Source organism: Pan paniscus, chromosome 4, assembly GCF_029289425.2.
Source record: "Pan paniscus chromosome 4, NHGRI_mPanPan1-v2.0_pri, whole genome shotgun sequence".
Classification (NCBI taxonomy): domain Eukaryota; kingdom Metazoa; phylum Chordata; class Mammalia; order Primates; family Hominidae; genus Pan; species Pan paniscus.
This window is the reverse complement of record NC_073253.2, coordinates 134,088,508-134,101,874: the sequence shown is the minus strand read 5'-3', so window position 1 is coordinate 134,101,874 and position 13,367 is coordinate 134,088,508. Positions and strand designations below refer to the sequence as shown.

Below are 13,367 nucleotides of genomic sequence, written 5' to 3'. Positions count from 1 at the left end.
GCAGGTAAGGGGCTGTCCCACAGAAGATGGCCTACTGTTGATCACTCCTCAAAGAAAGCAGTGCAAGTAATGCTATGTAGCCAAACAAGGCATGATAAGGTATGATACCACAAATACAAACATATCATGCTCACACAACTTATTCTGAACATCTAAAGGTAAACCTGTATAAGACTAGCAATTCAAATCATCAGATGAGAATTACAAGGAAAATAAAAGTTACCTCTTACTTGCAGAATATAAAACTGTCATGTGATATTTAGAACTGTTGCACCACAAAAAAATTAAAAAATAAAAGCCAAACAAGCCAGGTGTGGTGGCTTATGCCTGTAATCTCAACACTTTGAGAGATTGAAGGAGGATTGTTTGAGGCCAGTTCAACACCAGCCTAGGCAACGAGGCAAGACCCTGTCTCTGCAAAAAAATAAAATAAGTTGGGCATGGCGGCACACGCCTATAGTACCAGCTACTCAGGAGGATCACTTGAACCCAGAAGTTCAAGGCTGCAGTGAGCTATGATTGTGCCACTGCACTCCAGCCTAGGTAACAGAGCAAGACTTTGTCTCTTAAAATATATACACGTGTGCGCACACATACAAACTGATCTCTAACCTTAAAGTTTCAGAAAGAAATGCATTTACAATGAATTTCCATCTATTTGCCTCATCTTACATATCTAATCAAGTTTTCTAAATAATTCAGTCTCAAATTTATCCTGTTATGTCTAAATTAGAGACTTCCTTTCCTCAAAGACCTCTAGTATTCTGTAAGAGATGATAGCAATCCTCCCAAAAAGCTAAGCTGTGAGGAAGAACTGCTCCAATAAGAATAAATCCTTTTTCTGTCTCCCCTTCCCTCCCGACTCCACTTACATCCAGCTTTTCTAGCACTTAGTGAGGTCTGGTCACAAGTAAGCTATAGGTACAAGGTGAAACATCGGCATCCTCAAGACAGCAGCTACTGGCCTCCCTCCAATTCCTCCACTTGATATAATTTATCCTCACCCTGATAAATGTCTGTGCAAATATTATGGCTTTAATTTTTCTTTACAGAGACTATGTCCTTATTGATTTCAACTTAAATGCCAAATTTTTTCTACCAAAACCTTGCCCTTTTCCAATAATTATACATTTCTTCCTTCCCTTCCAAAGAACCCTCAGTTTTCAAACTGAACATGCAATACCTTCAGTTCATTATTAACCTACACATTTTAGCTGATCATTTTTTGTAAGATTAGGTTATTACAGGATTTCTCTGGTCAAAACTGAATACAAAATGCTTTCTGGCCAACAAAAATGAGAAATGAATGGTCATAGAATTTTAATAGAGTAACAGGGCATCAATGGGTCTGAGATCACTTAGCACAAACCCTCATTTTACAAATACCTGTGTCCCTGAGAAGTTAAGTAGCTTCAGGTAGATATTACTCAACTTAGGGCAAAATGTGCTACTACCCTGAAAGATACCTAATACTGCCAAATTTTGAAGGGGGGAAAAACAACATTGCTAGTAAATTTTAACATGCACCATAAGAGTTTGTTATAAAATAATTTAATGTTTAAAGCTCCATGGTAAAAACTGAGTTCTAACACCATGGTCTTTAGACTTAACACTGCCTTCTTGCTTTATGAAAAAGTCTTAAATCGGCCATGCATATCAACAAGGATCAGCTACCTAAGCAAAAGTAAAGTGGCAAAAGAAAGAAAAGGTAAAGGCAAGGAAAAACTTAAAAACAAAATGCACTCCATTGTAATTTTTTTTTATTCTATATTTCATAGCATCCCTACTTTATGAAAGGATACTGGTCACCTGGAACACAATTTCTGTTTTTTGGTTTGTTTTTTTTTTTTAATTAGCCCCAACAGTTACTTCTAAAGCCCTAAAAAAAAAAAACAAAAAAAAAAACTTATACTGCTGCCATCTACTGGAAGCCAAGAGGCACTGTGGGTAGGAATTAAGAACACATAACCCACCAAAAAGTTAACCTTAAGAGTTGTGTACACAGGACAGACCTAGCGCATCATTTATGAAAAGTAATTATGGCATTATGCTAAGAAAGTATTTTAATCCCAAATTTGCTTCCACTTGATTAAATTTCTGTTCATTATTCCAATTTAGTCATTGAAAAGAAGTATATCTAGGCAGACAAGAAAGATTAGAATGATGGTACTTTTGCTGCAGTCACTTATGATGTTTCCCTATCTCCCAATAGACCACGAGCCTCTAGGGGGCTGACCCTACGTGTACTTAGTTTCTGTATCTACCATAGCTTCACATCTGCCAGAAGGTCAAAATCTTGGTTGAAATGAACCAAACCCATATCCTCAGTAAAGAATGACCTCATAGGAAACACAAGCTACATAAAAGAATCCAGAAGTTTAATTCAAACTAAAAACAAAAATAAAAATAAATGTTTTAGGCCAAGTTAAAATCAAGTAGACTGATGATTCATAATTTCTTTTGACTTAGATTAAAGATCTAAGTGGAAATTGAGCTATCATCAGAAGCCTTGATCGCTTTTCCCCAGAAATCTGTTATCTTTTGGGGGATGGTCAAGAGCTGGAAATTTCCACCCAAGCATAACTTACGTCAAAGTTATTGAGTGCATATGCCAGTTCTCCTCCTCCTCCACCCTGGTGCTGGGAGGCATCGTCTGAGGCAGTGGCCTGGGCTGCATTGGAAATGCCTGTGACCGCCTGCTGCAGCTGCTTGTATATCAGGTCCCTGTTGGCCTTATAGGCTGCGACATCAGGGTGCTGTAGGCATGCCTGGGATGCAGTATAGAGGATCGGAACGTTCTTCTGCAGGATTCCTCTAGCTGCAGCCATCTGATCACGATGGCCAACATCTTTCAATTCCTACAAGAGTAAATAAAACAAGAAATTGGAGCACTCTTTATATGGGCTTTACTCATATAAAAATTTGCTGGTAAATGCTGAAAAGTTAGAATTTCTATTAATTAGACACATTATTTTCATTAACAATCTAGTTGAGAGTCAATCACAAAGAAGGCAGTATGGCTTGGTAGGTAAGATTCTGAGCTTTGGAATCACACAGACCTAGATCTGAATCCACCCCACCCCCACTTCTACTTTCTCCTGGCTATTTTATGACCTTATTTTAAACCCTCAGGGCTAAGGTTCCCCTTCGGTCAAAGAAGAGCAGTAACAGTACCTTTCTTATCATTGTTTTGAGGATTAAATGGGATAATGTATGTAAAGTACTTAGCACAGCACTAAATAAGGCATTAAATAAAAGACAAAACAAACTGCCTAGCATCTTGATTACAACTCTATATAGATATATGCACCTATACCAACCAACGATAGAAAGATCATGAAGAGATACATTCAAACAGAGTAAGACTTATTATAAGGATTATTTTTTATCAAGTTACATAATTTTATTGTAAGAGTTTTGTGAAATTTGGGACAGGATGCCACAGGTATGTATGAACTACATAAATAGGTGAGGATATCGCAAGGCTGTTCTCACAAGCACGTAACTCCTCCTCTCCCGCTCCCCACCCCAAAAACCACTTTAGGACACAGAACCACACTTTTCTTACACAGTACATTAAACAGTTCGCAGGTCAGTAAGCCATAAAGTTGAGGCGTATGTGCTTCATAGCCCCAATCTATGATTATAAGACTCTGTATAGATACGGTCTTAAACTACTTTTTTTCATTTCTTCTACCCCATAATTATAATCCACAGTAAGAAGGATTTGAGGTCCTTGGCATCATTTCCACTAATGATGGCATCTACTTGGTAGGCTGAGTAGATATGCTAAGCGACAAATAAGTGATGCCAAAAATACGCAAGATGGGAATGGGAAGCGGGTATTTCTGGTATCCCTCTTTCACTCACAATACTCAGAAGGGAAAAAAAGGCTTTAGTAAAAATGGATCACCACCACAGAAGAAGAATACAGGTGATAACTCTAAATGATCACCAAATGGTAGCCCAACTCTTATTTTACATGTTAAAATGTCAATGTTAATGTCATCAACTAAATCCTAGAGTATAAATTTAAACATTTTGAGTATTACATGTGTAAACAGTAACAGAAAATTGGCCAAGTTAGAAAGGACAAAGTCAATTACTCAATTAGCCATCTGACTTAGCTATTTAGTGGTTCATCTTTCTAGATGAGTTCCTAATTAGGCATTAGAGACACCAAACTGGCTTCCTTTTTCTGAAACTTCATCTCAGTATATATTTAGGTTTGCATCTTTATTCAAACCTTGTATATTATGACAGCTTACTTTTCCTCCTAGAATTCTTTTCTCATTTGGAATCTAAATTTGCAAGTAATAGCTCACAGCACTCCAAATGCCCTGTAACACAGTACATTAGGCTAAATATTCAAAAACAGGACCCTGTAGATTTAAAGAATCAGTTATCATTTAAAGACTCAAGCAACAAGGGGCTATGACTAAACATTACACTTAAACAGCTGGTGCACATGTTTTGTGTGGCATTTTCTAAATGTCTTGCCTTCACCACAATCTGAGGGGCTCTAAAAGTTTTCTAGGAAGGCATTTGCCTTTAAGTACTTAAATTGTCTACTGTTTTATAAAAATGCTTTGCAATCAGCTTTGGCATTCCTCCTAAGTATCTATGACCTAGATCAGCATAGCTTCTTATAAAGGTTAGTTACCAAAGACACTTACGGTCATCTCAAGTTAGCAGGTGCCATAATTACTATTCAACACATGACTTTCCTAAGCCACTGCCTGGTATGGTATTACCAACTTCTACTTTTCCAAAGACTACATTAGGCTAAATATTCAGAAACAAGATCCTGTGGATTTAGAGAATTGGTGATCATTTCAAGACTCGAGTTATGACAAGGAGCTAGGGTTAACCATTACGCTTAAACAGCTGGTGCATATGTTCTGTGTGCCATTTTCTAACTGTCTTGCCCTTATCACAGTGTATCTCTGATAGACTCCTATCTACAAAGTATGAGGGATATATTTTAATCTACGATGAAAATAATAACAAAATACCATCATTTGTCCTGACTGCTAAAGTGTTCTTTTTTCTCTCTTTAGAACTGCTCTTGCCTTAGCACAAAGAAATTAGATTTTGTTACATAAAGAAAAGGGACACTATCACAGTACAGCACTATTTACTGCAATAAGAATAATGATTAAAAGTACTCTTTTCAAGATATATAATGCCAATAAGTAATCCAGATTACTGAGGAAAGTGACCTATTAAGCAACATAATAGATTATTTACAAAACTAGAGTCTCTTGGTCTACTTTAGCTTTCATAATCCCCAACTTCACCAACCCAGTGATGGTTCAAGCAGACTCAGGAACAAAGAACTGCTTTCAATGTAATCTGAATGATATCCCATGGACTGACCAAAAAATAGAAACTAACTTCTAAGCAATCTATAACACTGCCTCTAACCAAGAGCTGAAAATTCAAGTGAAAGTTTCCTCTCATTTCTCTCTTAACAATATAAATTATAGCCATAGATTTCTCTTGGATACAAATGGCTACACTTAAAAAAAGGGTCCATGGTCAAACAATCCAACCAGTCCAAAGTATTTACAAATAAAACACCGACAGTAACATTACTATTCAGTGTCCAAGTTTTCAGAAAAAAATAATCACAAAAGGCAAGAATTCATAGACTAGGTAATAAATAAGAAGCATTACATTATCATCAAATACCTCAATAAGCTCTCTGCACACAGATGGAGGGAATGTAAGCATCAAAGCATTATTACATCACTAGCATGTTGGGAAGCCAGAGTCGACAATATGAGGCAGAAGTGGTCCTTCTCACAGGATCTAAGGTTGATGCCAACCCATCCTTACTTCTGCCATCACTTTCACACTTACAGTCAAAGAACAACATGCAGCTAATGGAGATTCAACACTTCTAGTCAGCAAATAATATTCCAGCCACACTTAATTAGAAAGTAACTGATTGGCGTCACACTTAGAATCCAATTCCAGTACAGCAAAGTGGTTCAGTCACTCAGTTGTTAAACAAATATTTATTGAACACCACTATGTCCAGGCAATATTCTAGGCAGTAGTGATTATAGGAACAATTAAAACACAGTATCTCTGTCCTCTGGTGCCAAACAACCTAGGTTCAAATCCTGGCTCCACCATTTGTTAGATAAGTGACCTTGCAAGATTACGTAACCTCTATTAAAATTAATATGCGACCAGTTATAGTATCTACCTCACATTATTTTGTGAAGATTAAATGAGTTTATGTTTACAAAGGGTTTAAAACAGTGACATCAGATGGCCAACTAGCAGCTCCTAGCATTCATCCCCCTCAAAACAACACCCAAAACAATGACTAAACAACTACATTTTAATAAAAATAACTGAGATAGAGTGCCAAAGCGCATCAGAGGAGTTACAGAAACCCTGGTGACAAATCTCAGGCTGGCCACATGGAAAACAGAAGGAAACGCCAGGCCTCCACCACCCTATACCCCAACCAGGATCACCCGGGAACCAGGACAAACCTCCCTACTTCGAGGAGGTAAGCAAGAGGATTTCAGCAACCCCCATCAACACCTTGGACACATACAGACCTCACCACTGTCCCTGCAGTTCTCATAGGCACTAGGCCCAGCTGAGGGACCTGCCTAGAATCCACATTGCTGTGCTCCCTCCAAGAAGGGGACGACACTGTGACCTGCCCTCTACAGCCCATGCAACTACTGTGCTATACCATCTTGGAAATGGAACCATGGCTGGAGTGTGTCTTGCTCCTAGTGTGAGTGGCCACAGCTTCCCTTCATCCCCAAGGCTAAGTCACCACCAAACTATCACAACCAATTGGCCAGACATCCCCAAGCTGCAAGCAACTGTTATACCCTTACTCATGGGGCCAAGGAGAGAGGAAGCCACTCCATCTACCCCTCTTCTCTCCCTGTATTAGCCCATACTTGCACTGCTATAAAGGACTACCTTTACAGGTTTAATTTGCTCATGGTTCTGCAGGCTGTACAGGAAGCATGGCTGGCGGTGGGGGGCGGGGCGGGGGGTGGGTGGTTCAGGAATCTTACAATCATGGCACAGAGCAAAGAGAAAGGAATCATATCTTACATGGCGAGAGCAGGAGGAAGAGAGCAAAGGGGGAGATTTTAAACAACCAGATCTGTGAGAACTCACTCCCAAGAACAGCAAGGGGGAAATCCCCCCACTCACCCCCCCGCCCCCCGCCAATCCAATCACCTCCTACCATGCCCCTCCTCCAACACTGGGGACTACAATTAGACACGAGATTTGGGTGGGGACACAAATCCAAACAATATCACTCCCCTTCCAGGGAAAACAGTACCTTCGCTGCTTAGAGGAGTCACCCCACACTAGTGCCCAACTTGAAGCAGTGCCCTGAATCCAAGGAAATGGCACCCAGAGTAGTCACGCATCCAAGTGCTTTAGCAGAAGTGGTGCCCTGCATCCCAAGGAATCAGTGCCTGGACTGTCCAGAAAAGTCATGCCCCTCAGGCGTGCGCTGAAGCAGCACATTGCCCCTGGGGAACTGGTGCCCTAAACCAGCTGAGCATCCCAGGGCTGAGCCGACATAGTACCCTGCATCCAAGGGAAACAGAACAGTGGCTGAGCAGAGACATTCGCCGTACAGGCCAAACAACTCTAGTATTCTGTTTCCCTGAAGTTGGATTCTCTAGAGTCTGAACTGCTGAGACACTCCTCTCCTTGCAGAGTAGAGTAATCGCTGTGCTGTTCCCTCCCCTCCCCAGGGCCCACACAACAGCTGTGGTCTGCCATTCTGGGATATGTGCTGCTGTTGCACCTGGCTTCATAGAGCCTAGGATACTGCCAAGTTCCACCATCTGGGGGCCTAGAGTCATTACTGCATGGTGCCTCATCCTCTAGGCTCCAACTTACCACTGAGCCCTATTGGCTCAGGTTCCCAAATTGCAGCTACATACACCCTGCTCCCTGGGCCCAAACCTCCAGAGCACCCCTTCTTCCCAAGTCACGCCAATGCTGTGCCCTGCCCCCTAAGGAAAGAATCATAACCTCAACCTAGGCCCCTGGGCCAAAGCTACTGGGGTGCCTCAGAGTCACAGATCCTGGCTTTATGGGCAACTGACATCCAACTCTGCCATAGAGAACAAAGCCAGGCACCCAATACATCCCAAGATCCAGGTGCCACAGTAAGTTCACAAAACCCTGAGCCTGGGACCCCAGCCCCACAGCCACCCCGAGCACCTGTACCTGGAACCCAGTGCCACAGTAGCTGCTTGTACACTGTGTCATACCTGACACAAACAGGGATCCCGTCACCTAAGTCTCCCTACTGTGAGAAAAACAAGAAGAGGAGGACCCCAAAAACCCTTGACACCAAGGACCTACATGACTGCCACAACTACCACAAACTTCTACAGCCTAGGCAACTGAGGCACCCAAAGTTACTGCTGATGTTGAACACAGGTGAAGAAGCTGCATGAAGACTGTACTATTGCTCCTACTGGACACAGAGCCAACACACACTCCCCAACCAGCACACTAAAATCCAACTGCAAGGGAAAGTCTCTATAAAAGCCATTCAAAAGACTGTAGAAGAGGTGATTGTCCCACCACATGCACAGACATCAAAACAGGGACATAAGAAACATGAGAAAGCAAGTAAATATGACACCAAGAAAGGCATATAACTCTTTAACACTAGAACCCAATAAAAAGGAAGTCAGTGTGAGCCCAGGAGTTCAGGACCAGCCTGGACAACGTAACAAGACCCTATCTCTACCCACCCCCCATCCCAAAAAAAAAAAGCTGGATATGACATGCCTGTAGCCCCAGCAATTTGGGAGGCTGAGATGGGAGGATCACTTGAGACTGCCAAGAAAATGCCACTGCACTCTGGCCTGGGCGACAGAGCAAGACCCTGTCTGGAAAAAAAAAAAAAGAAAAAGGAAAAAAAAGGGGGAAATCAACAAACTGCCAGAAAAAGAATTTAAAATCTAGACCCAGATGCAGTGGCTCACACCAGTAATCCCAGCTACTTGGTTGTGGGGGCGGGGGCGCAGGGACGGGGCTAAGGCTCAAGAATCATTTGAACCTGGGAGGTGGAGGTTGCAATGAGCCAAGATCATGCCACTGCACTCCAGCCTGGGCGACAGATGACAGCGAAAGTCTGTCTCAAAAAGATAAAATAAAATAATTATCTTAAGGAACCTCAAAGAGATACAATAAAATACAAATAGAAAATTCACCAAAATCAGGATGTAAATGAGAAATTCAACAAAAAGAATGCATGAAGAAGAACCAACAGAAATCATGCAGCTAAAGAATTTAATGGTGAAAACAACGAAGAATTCAATAAAAAATACAATAGAAAGTTTCAAAAGATTTCACCAAGAAAAAGAAAATCTCAGAACTTGAAGATAGGTAGCTTGAAATTACCCAGAGGAAAAACAAACAAACAAAAAACAATGAAAATGAGTGAAGAAAGCCTGCAAAACTTATAGGATAGCATTAAATCAACCAATATTCCCATCATGGGAATTCCAGAAGGAGAAAAGAAAAGGCATAGAAAACCTATTTAATTAAATAATAGCTGGAAACTTCCCAAGTCTGGGGAGAGATATGGACATACAGATCCAAAAAGCCCAAAAAGTCCCCAAAGAGATTGAATCAAAAAAGTAGTTATAATTAGTGGGTAGTTATACACCCAAGGCACATTATAGTCAAATTGTCAAAAAGTCAAAAGACAAAGATAAAATTCTAAAGACAGCGAGTGAAAAGCATCAAGTCACATAAAAGGGAATTCCCATTAGGATAACGCAGATTTCTATGCAGAAACGCTACAGGCCAGGAAAAAAATGGAATGTTATATTCAAATAGACAAACAGAATTATATAAACTAAAAATCTTCTGCACAACAAAGGAAATAATCAACAGAGTGAAGAGCCAACCTGAAGAACAGGAGAAAATATGTGCAAACTATTCATCTGATAAGGGATTAATATCTAGAATATACAAACAACTCAAACAACTCAACAGCAAAAACTCAATCTGATTTTAAAATGGGCAAATGTAGCCGGGCACAGTGGGTCACACCTGTAATCCAGGCACTCTGGGAGGCCAAGGCAGGCGGATCACTTTTGAGGCCAGGAATTCGAGACCAGCCTGGCCAACATGGTGAAAACCTGACTCTACTAAAAATACAAAAATCAGCTGGGCATGGTGGCGCATGCCTGTAGTCTCAGCTACTCAGGAAGCTGAGACAGGAATTGCTTGAACTTGGGAAGTGGAGGTTGCAGTGAGTCGAGATTGCACCACTGCACTCCAGCCTGAGTGACACACTAAAACTCTTGTCTTAAAAAAAAAAAAGACAAATGAGCTAAACATACATTTCTCAAAAGAAGACATACAAATGACCAACAGGTATATGGAAAGATCCTCAACATCACTAATCATCAGAGAAAAGCAAATCAAAACCTCCAAGAGGTTATCATCTCATTCTAATTAGAATGGCTATTAGCAAAACGAAAGGAAAAAAAATGCTGGCGGGAATGCAGGGAAAGGGGAACTCATATACACTGATGGTGGGAATGTAAATCAGTACAGCCATTATGGAAAATTGTATGGAATTTCCTCAAAAAACTAAAAATAGACCAATCATATGATCCAGCAATCCCACTACTGGGTATCCAAAGGAAAGGAAATCAGTAAGTCAAAGAGAAACATGCATTCCTGTGTTTACTGCAGCTCTATTCACAATAGCCAAGATATGGAATCAACCTAAGTGTCCATCAACAGACAAAATGTGGCATATATTCACAATGGAATACTATTTAGCCATTTAAAAAAGACAAAATTCTGTCATTCATGGCAACATGGATGACCTCAGAAAACACTATGGTAAGTCAAATAAGCCAGGCACAGGAAGATAAATACCACATGTTCTCACTTACATGGAAGCTTAAGAAGTTGACTCATAGAAGTGAGGAAGAGTAGTGCGGAGAGGTGGGTGGCCAAAGGTTAGTTATCAGATACAAATATACAGTTAAATAGGAGGAATAAATTCTACTGAAGGAGGCCAATGGACAGTGCCCAAAAGAAAGAATGAAGTTTCCATCAGGCTGGGCCCTTAGGACAAAATTAGTATTTGTTTAATTTCCAAGAAAAGCATTCATCTACTGGAATATACACCAAGGCCCAAGCCTATAAAAGACCATTTTGTGAACGGGGGTACGCAGGAGCCCACAACCAGTCTACTCAGTGAATTCTCTTTCAGGAGGCTAAGGCTAAAAACTTAGGCCCAAGGAAAACTACAAATGACCATGACTTACTATAAACCCAAGAAAATGCGAATACGTATCAATCAAAATTCTGGCAGAAAAAAATAGAATAAAATCAAATCGGGTGACTCAAAGGCAGTTTAGAGACTATACTATTATACATAGGTATGGACAAAATACAGAAAAACTACAAAGCTGGTAGGACACTTAGGAATGAAGGGACAAGAGGAGGCAGCAGTTACCAAAACCAGGGAGCAAGATGTGTAGAGAATGCCACCCGACAGGAAAGGCATCACTTTTAGCAACCCAGGGCACCCAGCAGGAAAGAGGCCTAAGAGTAACACCCTAGCATCACTCTATCTCCTTTGACCTCCTGCTGGTGCTCCCACTCACCAAGCCCAAGCAGGAGCCCACAAATGAAATCCAGGCAGGTTAGGTTCCTGAGGCAGAGAATAGGGTAAACAAGGGTGGGAAACAATATGGAAGGGCAAACAGAAGATTATCCAGCATGTATATAATAATTCCAATATTTCTGTGACATCTTATTTCAGAAAACTTTGGCATTTGCTACTACTTTCAAAAAAAAACACACATGAAAAAAATACATAAGGGATTATGTTCAAGGAACTCTTCACAGATCCATGGCACATGGTATTAAAACTTAGGCATTGAGAAGTATTTGGCTTTGGAAAAAAGAAAAAAAACAACTCAGGTAGCATTACTTTCTAGTAAGTTTCTTGAATAGCATACAAAATTCCAGACCGAGTGTGGTGGCTCATGCCTGTAATCCCAGCACTTGGGGAGACCGAGGCAGGTGGATCACAAGGTCAGGAGTTCAAGAGCAGCCTGGCCAAGATGGTGAAACCCCGTCTCTACTAAAAATACAAAAATTGGCTGGGTGTGGTGACAGGCGCTTATAGTCCCAGCTACTCGGGAGCCTGAGGCAAGAGAATAGCTTGAACCCAGGAGGTGGAGGTTGCAGTGAGCCGAGATCGCACCACTGCACTCCAGCGTGGGCGACAGAATGTGAGTCCACCACAAAAAAAACAAAAAAAAACAAAAAAAAAAACCATCTATTTACTTATTCCGCCATTTTGCAATGATGCACAATAGTGGCAATCTTAATGTTTATTTTGTCTAAATAACAGTCAGTCTTCATAAACCAAGCTCAGACTACGTTTTAAACCAGTAGGACTATTTGCCAAACTGTATCTTTTAAATATAACTTAATATTTACTTCACATATTCAAAAGAGAATTTGTATCAAACCCATTAATTAAAATAAATTCTGAATGTAATTTGGCCAGCTCGCCACATTTATAGGATTACCATTCTATTAAACAAGTTCTTCTCAGGATCAATTAGCTCCAGCAAAAAGAAAAGATACTTGTAATTTATATGATGGAGACTAAGCCAATACAAAAATAAATTATAAAAGCACACTGACGGGAGGCTGAGGCAGGATAATCACTTGAACCCGGGAGGCGGAGGTTGTGGTGAGCCGAGATTGCACCATTGCGCTCCAGCCTGGGCAACAAGAGCGAAACTCCATCTCAAAAAAAAAAAAAAAAAGCACACTGAGCCTACACTAACTTGGGTATACCAACCTAGCTATATTACCATGTATAATCTTAAGTACTAGAAATGCAAAACCAGGATCTCATATATACAGTTAGTCTGATCACATCTTATGACTTGAAATATAAGCAATAAACTATTATTCACCAACTGCCTACTGAGAAGGGCCTTCTTAGTGCCTGGCACTATATTAAACACTGTACATATATTATTTATTTGAATCCTCTCAACCCTATGGCATAGATTTTTAATACTAATGTAAATATAACCAAATGACTAAGAAGCCCCCAGAAAAGAAGCTGTCATATATTAGACATTAATAGCATTTAGCTAGCCACAGTGGCTCATGCCTGTAATCCCAGTACCTTGGGAGGCAGAGGTAGGAGGATCTCTTGAGCCCAGGAGTTCAAGACCAGCCTGGCAACATGACAAAATCCTGTATCTACAAAAAGTACAAAAATTAGCCGGGTGTGGTGTCCTGTGCCTATAGTCTCAGCTATTCAGGAGGCTGAGGTGGGAGGA

The 13,367-nt window shown here is 40.7% G+C and overlaps 1 protein-coding gene across 4 annotated transcripts in view; it reads right to left on the bottom strand.

Moving 5' to 3' along the window:
• The window catches only part of CTNNA1 (catenin alpha 1), a 178,318-nt gene that overhangs the window by 107,003 nt on the left and 57,948 nt on the right, over positions 1 to 13,367 (bottom strand). For all 4 annotated transcript variants that reach the window (XM_003829205.7, XM_063604243.1, XM_034960587.3 and 1 more), the window contains one exon: positions 2,589 to 2,858. In XM_003829205.7, the coding sequence (XP_003829253.1) occupies positions 2,589 to 2,858 (270 nt within the window). The remainder of the gene's footprint in view (positions 1 to 2,588; positions 2,859 to 13,367) is intronic.